General features: G+C 43.1%; 1 protein-coding gene across 10 annotated transcripts in view; it reads right to left on the bottom strand.

Moving 5' to 3' along the window:
• Nucleotides 1-19,235, bottom strand: part of KAZN (kazrin, periplakin interacting protein) — a 563,875-nt gene that overhangs the window by 8,120 nt on the left and 536,520 nt on the right. For 5 of the 10 annotated variants that reach the window (XM_069741499.1, XM_069741502.1, XM_069741501.1 and 2 more), the window contains 2 exons: nucleotides 12,771-12,917; nucleotides 921-1,110 (listed from right to left, as the gene is read on the bottom strand). In XM_069741499.1, the coding sequence (XP_069597600.1) occupies nucleotides 921-1,110; nucleotides 12,771-12,917 (337 nt within the window). The remainder of the gene's footprint in view (nucleotides 1-920; nucleotides 1,111-12,770; nucleotides 12,918-19,235) is intronic. The other 5 variants (XM_069741503.1, XM_069741507.1, XM_069741500.1 and 2 more) reach the window with 1 other exon arrangement.

Genomic DNA, 19,235 nt, shown 5'->3' with positions numbered 1-19,235 from the left:
AGGTGGCAGCAGATAAACCCATGGTTCCAGTGTCCCCTAATGAAGGGTTTAAGAAAGAGTTATTTTGCATAAAACATGTTTTCTCCTAGCTTAGGTGAGTTTTCTTCGCTCTATGAACATACTGGGTCTAGACTAAAAGTACTAATAGTTGTGTATGAAAAGAGTCAGCACGAGCCCTTCTTTCACAAGAGACTTCAGTCCTTTATAATTTTCATTATTGGACATCTAGCAAAAAAGTGCAAAAGTGCTAGCAGCGTGGCGGAAGGTGGGGAAATTTCATAAGAAGGGACATAACGAACAACAAATGTTTTGTGCTAGTTTGCGCTTCTACTAGAGGCGAAACGTTCGTTGTCCGTTATGTCCCTTATGAAATTTCCCCACCTTCCGCCACGCTGCTAGCACTTTTGCACTTTTTTTGCTAGATGTCCAATAATGAAAATGAAAAGGACTGAAGTCTCTTCTGAAAGAAAGGTGAGTGCTGACTTTCATTTCATATACATTATAGTGAAACTCCAATTTTTCTTGTTTTTGCACCGCTCTTCATTGGAAAAATAGAGGTTGCAATCTAACAACAAGTGCCTTCTACACTGGTGACAACGCATCAGAATTTGGAGCTTCAACCCTTACATTGAAAAAGTACTAATAGTTGTGCCCAATTTTAATTAATGCCAGTTGTATATTAATGACTAAAAAAATGCCTTTATGGCACAAACTTTAGTATGTAAAAAAAAATAATAAACAGAGCAACTGTGCACTAGATCTGCTCTGGGAACCTGGCAGCTTTTCAGCTAATGACATATGCACCTAATTAAGCAGAGGATACTTAACCACATAGTTTATACTCTGCAGGAATGTGCAGGGTGTGATCGATCTACCCAATAACTCCCTTGACTACGCAAGATCAATACTTGGAAACAAACCTTGCCGATCGGCAGTATGCTGCGGGTGCCCGTGGTACAGCGTTTGCTGGCTCTGACGGATGGCTGCAGTAAGCGGGAGGTCCGCGTGCATTACCCACTCCTGGTTTCCATTTAAGACCGTTTCACCTGGCATGGCCAGTGAATGTCGCTTCGGGACATCTTTTGTGAGGGTTGATAAAGACTGCTTGGCCTACAAATAAGAGAAAATAGCTGATCGTCATGACCTGACATTAAAAAAATTTGAAGGGAAAAAGACACATAGAAGTAAAAAAAATAAAATGAACAAATTAAGAAAGACGGCACATAAAGAAAACTTTCCTGGTGGTCTTGGAGGAAAGGGGTGTTGAATGCGATTACTTTCCTAAACACGGTCTGTACTATATATCATGTCAATTTATTTATTTATTTTTTAAAGCATTACTTACCTGACTAAAATAAAGCATAGAGGACCAAGCAATTGGCTGTGGTGGACAAAGCCAATTCTATGGTCAAGGATAGGCAACCTAAGGCCGGCCAAGTTGGACTTCCATAGCACTTAGTTCTAAGCTAAAGCTTAATGTGGGATCTTAGAATTACTTATGTTCACTCAATAGATGGCAGCACACAAAGCCTGGTGATCTAGATCTTACAGCTACCATGTTTCTCCGAAAAGGAGACAGGGTCTTACATTATTTTCAGCTCCGAAAGAAGGGTTAGAGATTATTTTCAGGGGATGTCTACACACACACTGCACATAAACGTATGTACACACGGCACATACCAGCCTGCCCCCTCTTCAGTTCCTCTAGACTCATGCAGTTAAAAGGACACTTGAGGACATCATGGTAACATGACCGCGAAGTCATTAAAGGTCCTTAAGAACTCAACCTCAGAATAGAAATGCTGAGACCCATTAAGAGTTACGGCCCTGCAAAATTGCCCAGTTTGATCCCCCCTTTTACCCTAATGCCGGCCCTGCATGCCAGACAGTTTCCTCTTTAGTTCCTCTTTACTCCTGCAGTTAAAGGACGTGATGCCACCAATGGTCCTTAAACAGATTATCCTTATAATAGAAATGCTGGGGCCCTGGGCAATTGACCATATTGCCCACAGTGCCTCCCTCCCAAACACCAGTCCTGACTAACTAGGGCTCATTTTTTTTTTTTAAATAGGGCATATTTCAAGCATAAAAGTCATGTAAAATCATTGTAGGGCTTAATATTGGGGTCTCATTTTCAGGGAAACACTGTAGGTACGTTTAACACTGTGGGTTTGTTTGGAGTACACAAGGTATGACATTAGGACAATTGCTAAAGGATATGGCAGAAATGTATTATTTATTATAGCGCCATTTATTCCATAGCGCTTTACATGCGAGAAGGGATTTGGATAAATGTTTTTGCTTCTAATTTACGTCTACCAGTCCTAATCCTAACATCTGCCTAACCATGTGTCAGCTTATCAACCATATATTTTCACCATGAAGACAATTTTGTAGGTTCATGACTTTAAAAAAACAAAACAAAAGAAAACATCTTGCTGTTTCTACGACAGACAGGCAGAGGTCAATGGTTTAAATCACCCACACCATGAGATTGCCATCAAATGTTCAACATTCAAGGCCAATGCTCTGATCATCAACATGCACAAACGCTCTACAAGAGTTACCCATAGTCTACTTCTTAGGTCTAATGTGCATGATGCCGGTGATACAGGGCTTGATACTTGCCAGCCAATATATCAAATGATCTAAAGTAAAAAGAATTAAAGGCTAGGTAATGTACGTATTTCTCGTGAGATCCACATTATAAAATTACCACTTGCTGGTGTAGTTGGTTTTACGCGTGTAATGATTCGCAGCAATTGAGCTTTAAAAACCACATGTAGCCGCAATTATGCGTTAGTGCCACTAGAAGGTGAAATCAAAAAGGAGAGGCACAGCACCCTGTGTCTTTGGTTTACTAAGAATTTGGGGAATTTCATATTTTCCAGCTGTTCTAAATGAACCACAAAGTCCCAAAAGGCCTTTTGCATTCTCAGCTGCCAAAAGACAAGTTTTATGGTTGCTTTCTCAATCCTCCTGAAGGTCAAGGAAGATTTCATTCTAGTTCAGTTTCCACAAACTTGGATAAATTTGACACTGAGTGAAAATTACAAAATAGAGAATACAGTTCAACTAATAACGGGTGTAAGTATATCTGTGAAATAGAACATTCATCATCCAAATAAAAAGAGGGTAATGCTACAGCAGGGGATTTATGGTTTACAGCTAAAGACGTTCATTCTTTGTGGATCACCGGTTATTTACAGCCTGTTGAAAAATACCCAACCAGTTTGATGACAAGACTAGAGGTTCTTACATAATTTTCCCCCAAAACTTTCTTTTATGGATATGAATTGAGAGCAGCTACTGAGGATATTCGGAAATGAAGAGGTAACAAAAGAAGGAATTATGGAGGTTTCCATCAGAAGAGAGAAGGAAGGAAACTATGAATGACACTTTCCAGCTGAGTTGGTTAAGAAGGAAAGAAAGATGAATAGGTTTCAAAACCGAAGAAAAAAGGTCGGAAAGAACAAGGAATAAAGGTTTCTAGTTGAGGAGAAAAGGAGAGGATGGAAGATATATTGACGTTTCTAGCTGAGGAAAGGTGGTTGAAGGCTTCCAGACGAGAAAAGATGGAAGAATCGATGGAGGTTTCCAGGTGAAAAGAGATGGAAGACTGGATCGTTGATAACAGCTGGGCAAAGATAGAATGGATGGAGGTTTCCAGCTGAGGACAGCCAGATGAATGGATGGAGGTTTCCAGCTGAGGAGAGACGGAAGAATGGATGGAGGTTTCTAGCTGAGGAGAGACGGAGGAATGGATGGAGGTTTCCAGCTGAGGAGAGACGGAAGAATGGATGGAGGTTTCTAGCTGAGGAGAGACGGAGGAATGGATGGAGGTTTCCAGCTGAGGAGAGACGGAGGAATGGATGGAGGTTTCCAGCTGAGGAGAGACAGAAGAATGGATGGAGGTTTCTAGCTGAGGAGAGACGGAGGAATGGATGGAGGCTTCCAGCTGAGGAGAGACGGAGGAATGGATGGAGGCTTCCAGCTGAGGAGAGACGGAGGAATGGATGGAGGCTTCCAGCTGAGGAGAGACGGAGGAATGGATGGAGGTTTCCAGCTGAGGAGAGATGGAGGAATGGATGGAGGTTCCAGCTGAGGAGAGATGGAGGAATGGATGGAGGCTTCCAGCTGAGGAGAGACGGAGGAATGGATGGAGGCTTCCAGCTGAGGAGAGACGGAGGAATGGATGGAGGCTTCCAGCTGAGGAGAGACGGAGGAATGGATGGAGGTTTCCAGCTGAGGAGAGACGGAGGAATGGATGGAGGTTTCCAGCTGAGGACAGACTGAGGAATGGATGGAGGTTTCCAGCTGTGGAGAGATGGAGGAATGGATGGAGGTTTCCAGCTGAGGAGAGATGGAAGAATGGATGGATGTTTCCAGCAGAGTAGGAAAGGACAGAAAGAAAATGGATGGGGGTTTCCAGATGAGTATAGAAATCTGGATGAAGGTTTCCAACTGATGTATGGATGATCTGTCCCTGTTGAGGACAGAAGGAAAGATGGTGGTTCACAAATATAGAAGAAAGGAAGGTTGAAAGGACAGCTATTCCAAGTTAAAGAGGGCAGAAAAGATGAATGGAAATTCCCAGTTGAGGAAGGAATGATATAAGTTCCTAGTTAACTAGGAAAAGAAGGATAGATGGGGGTTCAGAGTTGAATAGGGGAAGCGGAAAAAAAAGCATTGTGTCCCCATCTAAGAAGGGAAACATGAAATAGAAAGTGAGAGCAATGAACTCTTATTCAAACATTTAGGACATCAGTAATGACTGTGAGACTATGTGAAGGGGGACGGGGAGTCACTAACACAGGTAGTTGTTTGGGGGTTGGGATCTATGATCTGCCATTGTGCTCCTGTCCATACAAACAAACATCTCCGTGGGTAGTTTAGAATTCTTATATACTACATTCTCCCAGCTTTTATCTGACAGAAGCCACAAATAATACAATATGTCAAAAATAAATACAGAATTCTCTCTTTACTGAAAGCAGCTGCTTCTCTGTGGGAATGCGGCGGCATTTCATTACACCAGTCACTGACTCCAAAGTGCAAATTAGAACAGACCATTGGGGACAATTTTATTTGAGTAAAGTGTTTAAGAAAAAAAAAATGGAGCAACGTTGCGTTCCCACTGGGATATTTATCAAGACAATTTCTATGGGGGAATGTTATTTAGACACAATATTTGCACTGCCTCATTTGTCTTGACATAGTGTTTACCGCTTATATAAAATCAAAAGGCTCCGTGTGGCAGGAGGCTCCTTAATTGCCCCCAGTGGGGCTGTAAAACTCTGATCTAGCCATTATCCTGCACATTTTGGTGAAATATTTGTGTCATTTCTGTCTTCTTTCCTGAACACATCTTAAGAAAGTGACACTTTCAGTCCAGATCTTCTCTAAATGGTCTTCACCGACACTTAGAAAGAGGGACCATATGGCCAGGTACGATAATGTGTCTGAGATCATGACCATGTCTGTGAAATTAAATTATCATCAACAATCTGGTCCAAGATGCCCATGTACAGGAGAGGTAGAAAATGAAAGATTTGCTCGAGATACAACACCCACAAAACGGATATGGACGTGTGAACACTTCAGAAGTAACTTGACGATCCCTATGGAGGTCCTCCTACTGGTCATAAATGAACAGAAGCATTTCTACCTGCTAATATCACAGCTGTCCAGGCACTGAGCAGGAACTGGGACTTGGCCACAGAAATTTAAGAAGTAGCCACAATGCTCCAGACAGCCCAATACTTGCCAATTAAAAACGTGTGCAGAACGCAAGAGCTGTTCCTCTTTATAACCAGTTATTTTGGAACAAAATTAGGAAGTGCGGAAAAACTTTCTTCCAGTTTTAAACAAGAAAAAGGTACCGATATAGGAAACCCCAAAAGTCATCTAATTTTACTTTCTCCACGTCTATCATACTTTGGTCTGTAGAGTAAGGTTTTTACTTAAGGAGGGCACCAAGACATGTCATGCAATAGAAAAAAAAAAAAAAGCAATCGACTCCTATTCCTATGCAGAGCACTTACGGTAGTAACAGTACATTACACACACACACTGATGCGCTCCCGGGGGGGCGGGGGCCCCCCCCACAGCCGGGACTACATCCCTGTGCACAGCCGGGACTACATCCCTGTGCACAGCTGGGACTACATCCCTGTGCTGTGTCTGTGTGTGACAGTCAACTCCCAGCCAGCCAGGACTCGGAGGCGCCAAGGTGGAGCACATCCGTCATCCCCGCCCGGCAGCAAGCCGCACAGAGCTCCTGCGCAGCTGCAGGAATACTCACCGTCTCCGCCGTCAGGCCCGTCACCATGGATACGAGTCACTTCCGTCGGCCAGCGGTCATCTGTGTAATCACTTCCTGCTGGGTGAGAGCTCGTCATCCTAAGAGCTCGTCGTCCACCGTCCACTCCAAGTCCAGCACCAACCGCCAAGCAAGGCAAGCAGCAGTCAGGTGCATGAACGGTGCACGCACCCTCTGTCCACAACGGGGGCAACGGCGTGACGGTGAACTGAAGCAGTGAGTGAGGGTGCACCGTCTTCCACTTGGGATGGGTTATGCTACGTGGCTGTGTTATATACTACGTGGGCTGTGTGTTATATACTACGTGGGCTGTGTGTGATATACTACGTGGGCTGTGTGATATACTACGTGGGCTGTGTTATATGCGATATACTAGGATATGGGGGCACCACAGGATATCCAGCAAGGGATCCAACCCAGACCTGAGAATATGAATATACAAGAAACAAAAAGAAAAAAGCACAGGCCATACAAACTGGGGATCACCTGAACAACAATGATATATACAAAAACACAGCTTTATTAAAGGTACAACACAGGAATGGAAAACCACCATTAAAAACACATAGAAACTGGTGCCTAGAATAAGGCATATGCCTGTAAACAGGTAAAGGGGGAAGAAAAATATATACTAATAACCCAAGAATGCTGACAGGCATACAAGGAGCAAGTACCCGACGCGTGATACCCCTGATGAAGCCACTGTAGTGGTGACACGCGTCGGGTACTTGCTCCTTGTATGCCTGTCAGCATTCTTGGGTTATTAGTAGTGTGCTCACTCAGGGTGCTTTATTTTGGCAATATGTTGATATGTCCTAGTTTTGGGGCATGTAGTGCTACTATGCTTGTTTCACTCTGCACTATTGGAAGAATAGGAGTGTGAGAGAGTTCTATTTCCATGCTTTATTTGCCTGCATATACCTGAATGACTTTATAGTGTGTGCACTACCTTAGGCTTCTGAGCTTTATTTTCAGCTCATTCTGAGCTCCTATATTGTACTAAATGTATTTCTATCACAGTATATCTATATGTGCTTTATATGATGAAAATGCGTTTATCTTTGACGCTTTGTAATCTGAGTAATACGCTGTCCATATAGTACTTCTAGGAGGATTTGTTAATTTAAGCCTTGTATATATTTTTCTTCCCCTTTACCTGTTTACAGGCATATGCCTTATTCTAGGCACCAGTTTCTATGTGTTTCTAAATGTTTTTAATGGTGGTTTTCCATTCCTGTGTTGTACCTTTAATAAAGCTGTGTTTTTGTATATATCATTGTTGTTCAGGTGATCCCCAGTTTGTATGGCCTGTGCTTTTTTCTTTTTGTTTCTTGGCTGTGTTATATGCTACATGTCTGTGCTATATGCTACGTGGGCTGTTGTATACTACGTGGGCTGTGTTATATGCTACGTGGCTGTGCTATATTTCTCTGCTGTATCTGTGCATCATGAATCGTGGTATGTGTTAAAGGGGGGCCCACAGACTTTCGCCCAGGGCCCTCAAAAACCTGGAGCTGACCCTGTTCCTATGGAATGTATGTGCCAATTCCCACCCCATCACTGACCCACGTGACGGCCATATTCCTTAGACTATACTCCTATGGACCGTACTTGGATGTGATAGATGTCTGGGCTTTGAACAATCTTCTGTGTCTGGTTCACTGTAACAGTCAATTAATGCAGATTGTTTATTGATAATGTTTGACCACAAATTAAGCAGATTACTGGAGCAGTCAATCCTGCTCGCGTTCCTCTTAATAACAAGATTAGGCTTAATACTCCATTTAGGATTAATTGACTTAAGCTGCACAAAGATCCGCAGGGACACTCGGACCGTCACAGGCAGTAACAGTTGTAATGGGCCAGGTATATTTTGTGATGGTAAAAGGATGGCTGAGGGCTAGAATTCCAAATTATTACCATTTGTAAATTTGGACATATATATGTTTGCTCTCCCGTTCTGATCTGCAATACTGGGGAGCAGCCATTAAACAGTAGTGTTCCAATCCGGACAGTATCGATCCGGCCATTGTTAAGAGGCAAACATTCGGACCACCACGTATACAATATTTAAGAGTGGTCTTAAGCATCTGGCATTCTTTTCCTAAAGGGACTGACAAAAAAAAAAAAAAAAATTATCACCCATCTACAGGATTATAAAAAAGAATAATAGCCAGGGGACCCACATTATAGGAATGGGGCAGTGTGTCCCCCCAGTTTGAAGGCAGTGATGGTTACACATGCGCAATAGCCAAGAACAGCACTTGTCCATCTCCGTCAGTCTCTCATATATTGAATGGATCACCTCTTTACTCATACTCCTTTGGAACAGGGGCTTCGATGTCAGTAGGACGCCCCATGATCATAAAGGCATTATTCAAACCCTTTAAAAGAGAACCTGTCAACAGGATCGTCCATGTGAAACTAGAGGTCTGGGCAGAATGGCGCTTCCCACTGATTTAATACATACCTTTAGTGCAAAAAAAAAAAATCTGCAGCCTGATTTTCATAAAATAATCATGATAAATTTTGGTTTCCTCGGTGCCGGACTGTGGGAAGGGTCTTCGGCTCTGAGGGCTCAGCCACGGTCCCAGTGCTGCCTCTGTGGCATTCATTCATGTAAATTTTGGGCTGGCGCAGTCTAGTTGTGGGCTGTGGTATTGCTGGTGGCGGTCTTCATAAAAATAGCACCGGCGCATACGCATATCGACCGCCTATGATCTTCAGGAAAATGGGAGCTGGAAGTGGCGCATGCGTGGGATGAGTTCACAGCTTGTCGTGCACGCAACAAAGGTTGCGGAGGGGCCATCGCTGAGCCCCCTGAGCCGAAGACCCTATCCACAGTCCCGCACCGAAGCACAAAGGACAACCAAAATTTATTGTGATGATTTAACGAAAACCAGGCTGCAGATTCTTAAACTACAGGTATGTATTAAATCGGTATGAAAGCACCATTCTGCCCATACCTTTAGTTTAACATGGATAATCCCAATGAAAGGTTCTCTTTAACAATTTTGTATATTGGCCAGAGCACTCTTTTGCAGCCACCACTAGAGGGAGCTTCGGAGCTTGATGCATACAGGTTTATAATGGATTTCAATGTAAAACCAGTATGCACTCGGCTCAGCTCTGCACAGATGAGGCTGCAGGCAGCAATAACGTGGTAACTTGTTTCCATATGCATAGGTATATGGATGTCATACTGGTCTTGGCCTAGCTAAGGTGGCCGCATGCAATATTACTTTTTTATCATCAGTTATCGATTCCCTGTTGCAAGGCCACTAATTATATTTTGTTCTACGCCATTACTTCACCCTACAAGCTGGTGCAGTCATCTTCCTACTCGCTGCGTCCAACGTACACTATCCAATATGCCCGTTAAATGCCAAGACACATAAAATGATAATCCGACTTAAGACTTCACATAAACTGAACAACCACTTTGTTCACTTGTTCAATAAAACCTTAAAACACGTTACACATCTCCCAATGCCCCGTGGCTCCACTTCTATCAATCTTTGCTGTGATTTCACACGAGCGACAATTTTAACCCTGTATTCAGTCATGTACTCATCGTACGCTATTCTCAGTACTAGATCAAGAGGATGCCACACGCCAATCGTTCGGCGTCCCAATGGATTTCTGCAGCTCTGGGATGGTCTGAAAAATAAAACTAGGTCAGTTTTACATAAAACGGTTAATCTAGCCCCTTAGATGTTTTTGATTTATTTAAAAGCCGTGTGGGCGTCTTTTTGATGTTTAAAGCTGCGGCAGATGCATCTTTCAAAGCCGTGAAGAATAGCAGTCTGGTGGAGATATTGATTCTGGCCACAAGAGGGAGCATCAATCTTTAGAGAAAAGGCATGCATTATGTATGAGGGTGTCTGGCTGTCAGACCGCACAAAAGCAAAAATAAGAAATAAAACTATGACTGCACCAACAATAGGGAAAGCTAAAAAAACAAGCACTGAGAAATATTTGTTTTTGAAAATTTCTTAAACATTTCCATAATAAAACTAGTACCGTACTTTGATTTAGATAGAAGCAGTTTGCACACAAAGAGCAATCTACTCCACACATCAGACAATACAATGAATAAGGGTACCGTCACACAGTGGTATTTTGATCACTACGACGGCACGATTCGTGACGCTCCAGCATCGTAACAATATCGCTCCAGCGTCGTAGACTGCAGTCACACTTTGCAATGTACAACGCTGGAGCGATAATTTCATGACGTATGTGCGATGTAGAAGCCGTTGGTTACTATGCGCACATCGTATACAATATCGTGCACACCTTTGTTACACCATGCGATCATGCCGCCACAGCGGGACACTAGACGAAGAAAGAAAGTTTCAAACGATCTGCTACGACGTACGATTCTCAGCGGGGTCCCTGATCGCAGGAGCGTGTCAGACACAGCGAGATCGCTGGAACGTCACGGATATATCGCTGGAACATCACGAATCGTGCCGTCGTAGCGATCAAAATGCCACTGTGTGACGGTACCCTAAGTCTACTTATCCCTTAAGCCTAGAGCAGGCGTGCACGACATTAGGGCCGCATTGTCCTACTGAACTAATCCCAAAGGCTGCAGAAAAAAAAGTAATTGGGTACTTGCATGAACAAATGACCAGAACCACCGACGGTACATTAATAAATCACCAGAACCAAGTTTGGCATTTTTTAGTTGGATTTAGAGAGTTTCTGCTCAGTTTTGGCTCCAAAAACTCAGAGTAAACAGTAAACACCCCCACACACCTAACTTACAGAAACTCACCAATTATTCCTCAATCTCAAAACTAAGTTTTAAGAGTTTTTTCAGTGTTAACATAGCCATGAAGCACGTTATGGATTGTTAGATGCGTACAACATCTGAACCACCATCAGTACATGAATGCAGCACTAGAACTACCTTCAGCACATGACTGCAGCACCGGAACCACTGTCCGCACATGAATGCAGCACCAGAATCACCGTCAGCAATTGCATGCAGCACCAGAACCAGTCAGTACATGAATGCAGTGCCAGAACCACAGTCAGTACATGAATGCAATGCCAGAACCACAGTCAGTACATGAATGCAATGCCAGAACCACAGTCAGTACATGAATGCAGCACCAGAACCACAGTCAGTACATGAATGCAGCACCAGAACCACAGTCAGTACATGAATGCAGCACCAAACAACAGTCAGTACATGAATGCAGCTCCAGAACAACAGTCAGTACATGAATGCAGCACCAGAACAACAGTCAGTAAATGAATGCAAACCAGAATCAGTCAGTAAATGAATGCAGCGCCAGAACCAGTCAGTACATGAATGCAGCAACACCACAGTCAGTACATGAATGCAAAACCAAAATCAGTCAGTACATGAACGCAGTGCAAGAACCACAGTTAGTACATGAATACATCGCCAGAACCAGTCAGTACATGCAGTGCCAGAACCAGTCAGTACATGAATGCAGCGCCAAAACCACAGTCATTACATGAATGCAGTGGCAGAACTAGTCAGTACATGAATGCAGCTCCAGAACCACAGTCAGTACATGAATGCAGCACCAGAACCACAGTCAGTACATGAATGCAGAGCCAGAACCAGTCAGTACATGAATGCAGAGCCAGAACCAGTCAGTACATGAATGCAGCACCAGAAACAGTCAATACATGAATGCAGCGCCAGAACCAGTCAGTACATGAATGCGGTGCCTGAACCAGTCAGTACATGAATGCAGCACCAGAACCAGTCAGTACATGAATGCAGCACCAGAATCACAGTCAGTACATGAATGCAACGCCAGAATCAGTCACTACATGAATGCAAAGCCAGAATCAGTACAAGAATGCAGTGCCAGAACCACAGTCAGTACATGAATACAGCGCAAGAACCACAGTCAGTACATGAATACAGCGCCAGAACCAGTCAGTACATGCAGTGCCAGAACCACAGCCAGTACATAATGCAGCGCCAGAAACACAGTCAGTACATGAATTCAGCACCAGAACCAGTCAGTACATGAATGCAGCGCCTGAACCTCAGTCACTACATGAATGCAGCGCCAGAACTAGTCAGTACATGAATGCAGCGCCTGAACCTCAGTCAGTACATGAATGCAGCACAAGAACCACAGTCATTACATCAATGCAGCACCAGAACCAGTCAGTACATCAATGCAGCACCAGAACTACAGTCAGTACATGAATTCAGCACCAGAACCACAGTCAGTACATGAATGCAGCACCACGTTTAATACAGCAATCAATTGAAGTGTAAGGTTAGCACCATATACACTTGAATCACATGAACCTGCAACTTCCAGCATGTCTAACAATGGTACAGAGATGCAAGGAGTTAGCAGCAATCATCAAACTGCGAACCATACCGGAATCACAGTACTGATGAGACGCAGGCAGTATCAGAAAAACATTTACATCCAGGTACCTTATAGGCGACATCTTCTCTAATTGAAATAGTCATCCCTTTTGTATCCGTGTAGTACAGACGCCATGGCGAGATTTCACGCCCAGAGCTCATTTCTCCAGACTTCCCTCTCCTCCGGTCTTCTGCAGCACTTCCTGACACGGTGCCCTTAAAAATAAAAGCATGATTATAATGCCCCATAAATAAAATAAAAATATCTCCAATGTTGTGCCCCTGAATAAATAATTGCCCCTCTCTGTGCTTCCTGCACAAAATATCCCTCCAACACTGCCCCTCTATATAATATCCCCCCAATACTGCCCCACTCCAAAATATTAACCCACACTGCTCCGCTCTATGATATACACACACACACACACAAACTGCCCCTCACTATACTGTGCCTCTTTTCACAATTTTCCCCCAGTTGGCCCATAATATGCCCTCACAGTAACACCCTTCCCCATACCCTGCACATGAACTGCGGTGAAAGCAGCCCAGCGACGACATCATCATACTGCTGTACATCGGGGAGGGAGCTGACGCGCTCCTCTGCCCCATCCCATCACGCATGTATCCAAATATATCCGCTTCTCAAAGACGGGATACTTGACGAGTCTCTTGATTGTCTGCGGGTCGCCAGGAAATCATTGGCGGGCCACATGTTGTGCCGGTCTGGTCTAGAGCATGCAGAAAGACGCTCATTCTCAGGGGGAGACAGTATGAGCACCCGCACCCACTAACACTTCCATATTTGCAAGATTGAGCAGACATACCTTCACCTATTTGTAAGATGGGGAACCTTTTGCACTTTCCTTCTACCTTTCTAATAAGTTATTTAACCCCTTCACCCCTAGGCGATTTTCCTACCCTTCCATCAGAAGCCATAAGTATTATTTTTCTGTCCACATAGACATAAAAGAGGAGCTTGCTTATAGCCAGACAAATTGTACTTTCGAATGACACCATTTAACATGTGATGCATTGGAAAGCGGGGGAAAACAAATTCCAAGTAGGTTGAAATTGCAAAAAAAAAAAAAAAAAGAGAAAAAAGTGCAATTTCACAATTTATTTTTAAATTTCCCACGCTAACTATATGGTAAAACTGATCTGGCAATAGGATTCTCCAGGCCAGTACTATTATGCAGATATAATATTCTGAGACCAGTAACGCTTTCAATGTTTGGGATCCGGGCGAGGGCTTAGTTTTTGCTCCCTGAGCTGACGCTTTTAGTGATACCATATTGGGGTGAATACGATGTTTTAATTGTTTGTTAATGGATTTTATTGCAATGTTGCGATGGCTAAAAAAGCAATTCTGTCATCTTGATTTTTTTTCTTGTTAATGCTGCTTACTGATCAGATTACAGTATTTTATTTTTTGACAGATCGGACTTTTATGAATACAGCGATACCAAATAGGTATATGTTTTTAAAAAATTGTTTTATATTTAATGAGTTAAAATATGGGCGATTTGAACTTGTGCTTTTATGTTTTTCATAAATATTTTTAAAGTTTTTAACTTTCACTATTTAATAGTCCCATTAGAGGACCTCAATCAACAGACCCCCAAGTTGTCATGGCAAGTCATCGGCGCCCCGCAATCATGTCACGGACGCGCTGAGGGAAGTGTGGAGTGACGTGCCCCCTTTCCGGAGCGTGTTAAATTTTGTTGTCAGATTATTAACCCCTTTACGACATGGGACATACATGTAATATAGAGGACCTTTGACTAAACTTTTCATGTGTAATTGGACACATGATATAGTGTTTAATTCTGCCCTGCAATTTTTTTTAATTTTCACTTTTCCATTGCTGAGATATTAGTGATCAAAGTATTTGGCACCTAAATAGTTAATTCTTAAATCCCTGTGTGCATTACCAGATAGATTTCACTGGGGGCGTGTACTTCCTCTTTCTTACACTGACCAATCAGACAGCAACACACAGAAAAGAAAAACACACCCCACAATTGGTTAAAATAGGCTCAATGTGAGGAGTGTACTGACAAACCGTCTGCTCTCATCATGCACAGTGATGACATGTGCTGGAGCACAGCAGACTTGAGTGTGAATAAAGGGAATCGGTCACCAGATTGTTGCTACATATAATCAGAGTTGCATGATGTAAAGACAGTGTCTGCAATTCCAGCGATGAGGATTTTTTACTCTACAGTATGCTGCTCTGGTATAACATAGTTAAAGGGAAGTTGCCAGCAGGTTTTTGCTGACAGCTTCACTTTGACCGACAGCTTTCACATCTCATCTCCAGCAGTAAGTGTGGGGGGAGGGGCAGTACTGCTGTAGAAGTAGTTTCATTACAAACACTTCTAGTAACTCTCACCCCAAATTCAAATTAGATTTATTGAAAGGACTAAATACACATTATCATTGCCATAGCAACTATAATGATTCCAAATCTGCTGTACTTACCCCCACTCCAACGCACACACACTGACTTCCGGAGAAGAAAGTTTGCAAACACACTGGTCTGCTGTGCAGTGAGCAGACACTGTCATTATGTCCCCACAGAGAGTATTCTGTGCTATAGTGGGGGCATGTTTTTTTTTTGGTTTTTTTTTTAACCCTAGCGTGTGGATGCCTGTCCATGACTGGCAGAGCTGGCAGCACTATGAGAGGAGACGCGCTAGAAGTGATTATAATGAAACTCAGCTCTGCAGTACTGCCGCTCTTCTGCTGTCAGAGATAAGAGCAGAAAGCAGTTAATCACACTCAGGTGTGCTGTGCTCCAGCACATCACTCTACAGTGAAGACAGCAGACTGTTTGGCAATGCATGTCTTATGCCGAGCCTGTTCTAAGCTATTGTGGGGGGTGGTGTTCTTTCCCCAGTTTGTTACTGTTTGCTTATAATTGGTCAGTGTCAGAAAGAGGAAGATATATTCTTCCCCAGTGAAATCTCTCTGGCAACACCCACTTGGACTTAAAAAATAAAATTGAACTACGGTATTTAGGGTGTCAAATATTATCTGAACTGCAGCACCGATTACAATGCATGTCCAGTTCAATGTGAAAATTTGGTGAAAGGTCCCCTTTAAGTCTGGTTGTATGCACTTAAAGGGAATCTGTCACCTACTTTTTCGTATATAAGCTTCGGCCACCGCCATCAGGGGCTTATCTACAGCATTCTGTAATGCTGTAGATAAGCCCCTGATGTAACCTGAAAGATAAGAAATGTTATACTCACCTGGGGGGGCGGTCTGGTCCGGTCCGAAGGACGTCATGGTCCGGCGCCTCCCATCTTCATATAATGACGTCCTCTTCCTTGCTTTTTGTCGCGGCTCCTGCGCAGGCGTACTTTGTCTGCCGTGTTGAGGGCAGAGTAAAGTACTACAGTGCACAGGCGCCGGGCTTCTTTGACCTTTCCCGACGTCTGTGCACTGCAGTACTTTACTCTGCCTTCAATAGGGCAGACAAAGTACGCCTGCGCAGGAGCCGCGACAGGAAGCAAGGAAGAGGACGTCATCGTATGAAGATGGGAGGCACCGGACCCGGACCGCGGCACCCATCGGACCGCCCCCCAGGTGAGAATAATCTAACCTGTTTTTCTCATCTTTCAGGTTACATCGGGGGCTTATCTACAGCATTCCAAAATGCTGTAGATAAGCTCCTGATGGCGGTGGCTGAAGCTTATATACGAAAAAGTAGGTGACAGATTCCCTTTAATAGTTTATCAAATATAAAAATGCAAATTGAGCACTAGAGTTCTCTAAATCAATCTGAATTTGGTGTGACCAATCTTTAACTTCAAAACCGCATCAGCTCTTCTGGGTATACATGTCCCTTGCACACGTTTTTTTTTTTATTGTGGAACAGAGCTCCTGGCTCCCCACAACACTATACCTACACAAGTCACCGGCCTACTAGAGGCGCCAAGCAGATGTCATGCGCTGCCTACGACACGCACGGCATCACCGCACTGTGCCACACCACCCACCTGACTATGGAGGACGACGCTGCTGTTGGTCGAATCACAGCCTGGCTGCACAGTTGCAGCAAGGTATATTATCCTCTGAATCTGGTATTTCCGAGAAAATATACTTTGGTCTCTGGCTAGGATTCCGCTGCCGATCTTCAGACTAGCCTGGAGCCGCCACCAGCCATCTTTTCACAGCATTGCTGCAGCTGATTAGTTTCTCCCTATGCAGATGTAAAGGAGAAACCTGTCAATCGGCTGCAGCAGCGCTGGGAAGAGCCGGCCTGAGACCAAAGACGGAGACCAGACTTGTCCGGATCGTCAAAGTATATTTTTACTGATTTGCTGGAGCATTTTCTCACAATAGTATACTCAGAATATATTAATGCTGCCTTTGGTTTGGAGATTTCAGCGGGAGCAGAGACAATCGGAAGCGGCGGCGAGGACTGAACAGGCTGCAGAGTCATAGAAGTGAGCGATAAGGCGAGTATAGGGACCTTTTTTAAAATTTGGATGGCTTTTTATGGCTCATTTCGCTGAATGCATGCGAAAGTGAACAAAAAAAAAAATCTGCATTTTGGTAAATGTGGATTTTTGAAAAATTTTGAGTAGAATTCAGTTCCACTCAAATGTATTTTTTCATCTTTACTGAAGATGTATGGGGTTATCACTGTACATTAAATACTATCTACAGAGCTCCTATGTATAATGTCACTGGTGGTTATATTAGTACTGTGGTTTTTGATAGTTATCGGTATGGTAGTATTATTCGATTACTATGTGGTGGTAATGTGGTCTGGTCCTGGTATGGTGGGATTTTTCCCTTCTATGTGATATTAGTTTATTGGTCTTGGTATTGTGTGTTTTGTTCAGTAGCAGGATGACAGTTCTCTTCAGAGACTATGGTGGCAATATATTGTCATGGTGTGGCGGCATCTACCTCTTAGGTGGTTTATTATTGGTGTATTAGTTTTGGGATAGTGGACTTGTTCAGTAACAATAGGGTGATAATATATTTATTTGGCAACTAGTATACTATACAGAAGTATTACTTAGTAATTATCTTATTGCGGTGTTTTCTATTTCTATATTTTATTCTGTATTTCTTTTTTAATGCGGTCAGGAGAAAAATGTCTTTATAGGAACCCATGCACCTGATCAACATGTTCAAATTTTGTCCTGGGGCCCATAGGACTCCAATTATGTCTTTGGCAGCAGAAAAATGACCCCAAAACATATAGCCAAGGGTATTCAGAACTATCATCAGTGTAAAGAAGAACAAGGAGTCCTGGCAGTGATGATACAGCCTCACAAAGCTTTGATCTCACATCATCCAGTCTGTCTGGGTTTACATGGAGAGACAGAAGGATTTGTACAAGCGACATCTACGGAAGATCTGTGGTTAGTTCTCCAAAATGTTTGGTACAACCTCCCTGCTGAGTTCCTTCAAAAACTGTATCCAGAAGAACTGATGCGGTTTTGAAGGCAAAGGGGCGGTCACCAAATATCGATTTGATTTAGATTTCCATTCTGTTAATTGATAAAAAAAAAAAGTAAAACTATTAACAACTTCTATTTTTAATGCATTTTTACTATGCAATATTTTGTTTTCCACACCTGCCTACTACTTTTGCACAGTACTATAAACAAAAGAAAAAAAAAAAAAAAAAAAAAATATATATATATATTAGAAACAGCGCCTCTCTTACCCATGGGTGAAGTCTGGTACTGCAATTTATCCCCATTCAAGTGTCAGAGTGGCAACATTTTAAGTTTCCCTTTTCTTAATGGAGTTTACAATTCTCCACACAGGATGTTGTATGATGAAGAATTGTATTTTTGTATTTTAACATACACTAGGTATAAAGTGAATGGGAAAAACTGCAGGAGCAGGCATAACCATTGTACGGACGAGTGGCTGTTCACACGTAAAGAAAAAAAAAAAAAAAGACCAAGGTGCATCAAGGCTCCTCCAATGTGTAGATCGGCAGAGGTCTGAAGTTTGGGCCTTAATGGAATATTTCACTATGGTAATATTGATGACCCATCATTGGGATAGGTCAACTCCTTTAGATCCTGGGGTCCGATGCTTGGCACTCCCAATAATCAGCAGTTATCACTGCGAGCGGCCAAAAAACACTGTATGGGGTCATGATGTTCTGCTGCTAGGGGTGATAACAGCTACCGTATTTTCCGGATTATAAGGCGCACCGGATTATAAGGCGCACTTTCTATGAGCGCCTTATAAGCAATCTTGTTTCATATATAAGGCGCACTGGATTATAAGGCGCAGCGTTAAATAAACCATTGCTCAGACTGCAAGTCAAAATTTATTACACTTTTTAACAATAACTTGCAACTGGTTCAGCTGTAATTGCAAATCAAAACGTTTACCGTACTTTTTCAGTTCATTCCAGTTCATTCCTCCACCAGAAATCCATCAAATCCGTCATCTTCAGTGTTGGAGTTGAACAGTTGGGCGATTTCGGAATCAAGCATGGGGTCCTCCTCTTCATTATCCGAGTCGGTCTCGTTGCTGCTGCTAGGCTCT

The sequence above is a fragment of the Ranitomeya imitator genome, chromosome 10 (genome assembly GCF_032444005.1).
Source record: "Ranitomeya imitator isolate aRanImi1 chromosome 10, aRanImi1.pri, whole genome shotgun sequence".
NCBI classification, from domain to species: domain Eukaryota; kingdom Metazoa; phylum Chordata; class Amphibia; order Anura; family Dendrobatidae; genus Ranitomeya; species Ranitomeya imitator.
Note: the sequence above shows the minus strand (reverse complement) of the source record. Positions and strands in the feature narration are given on the sequence as shown.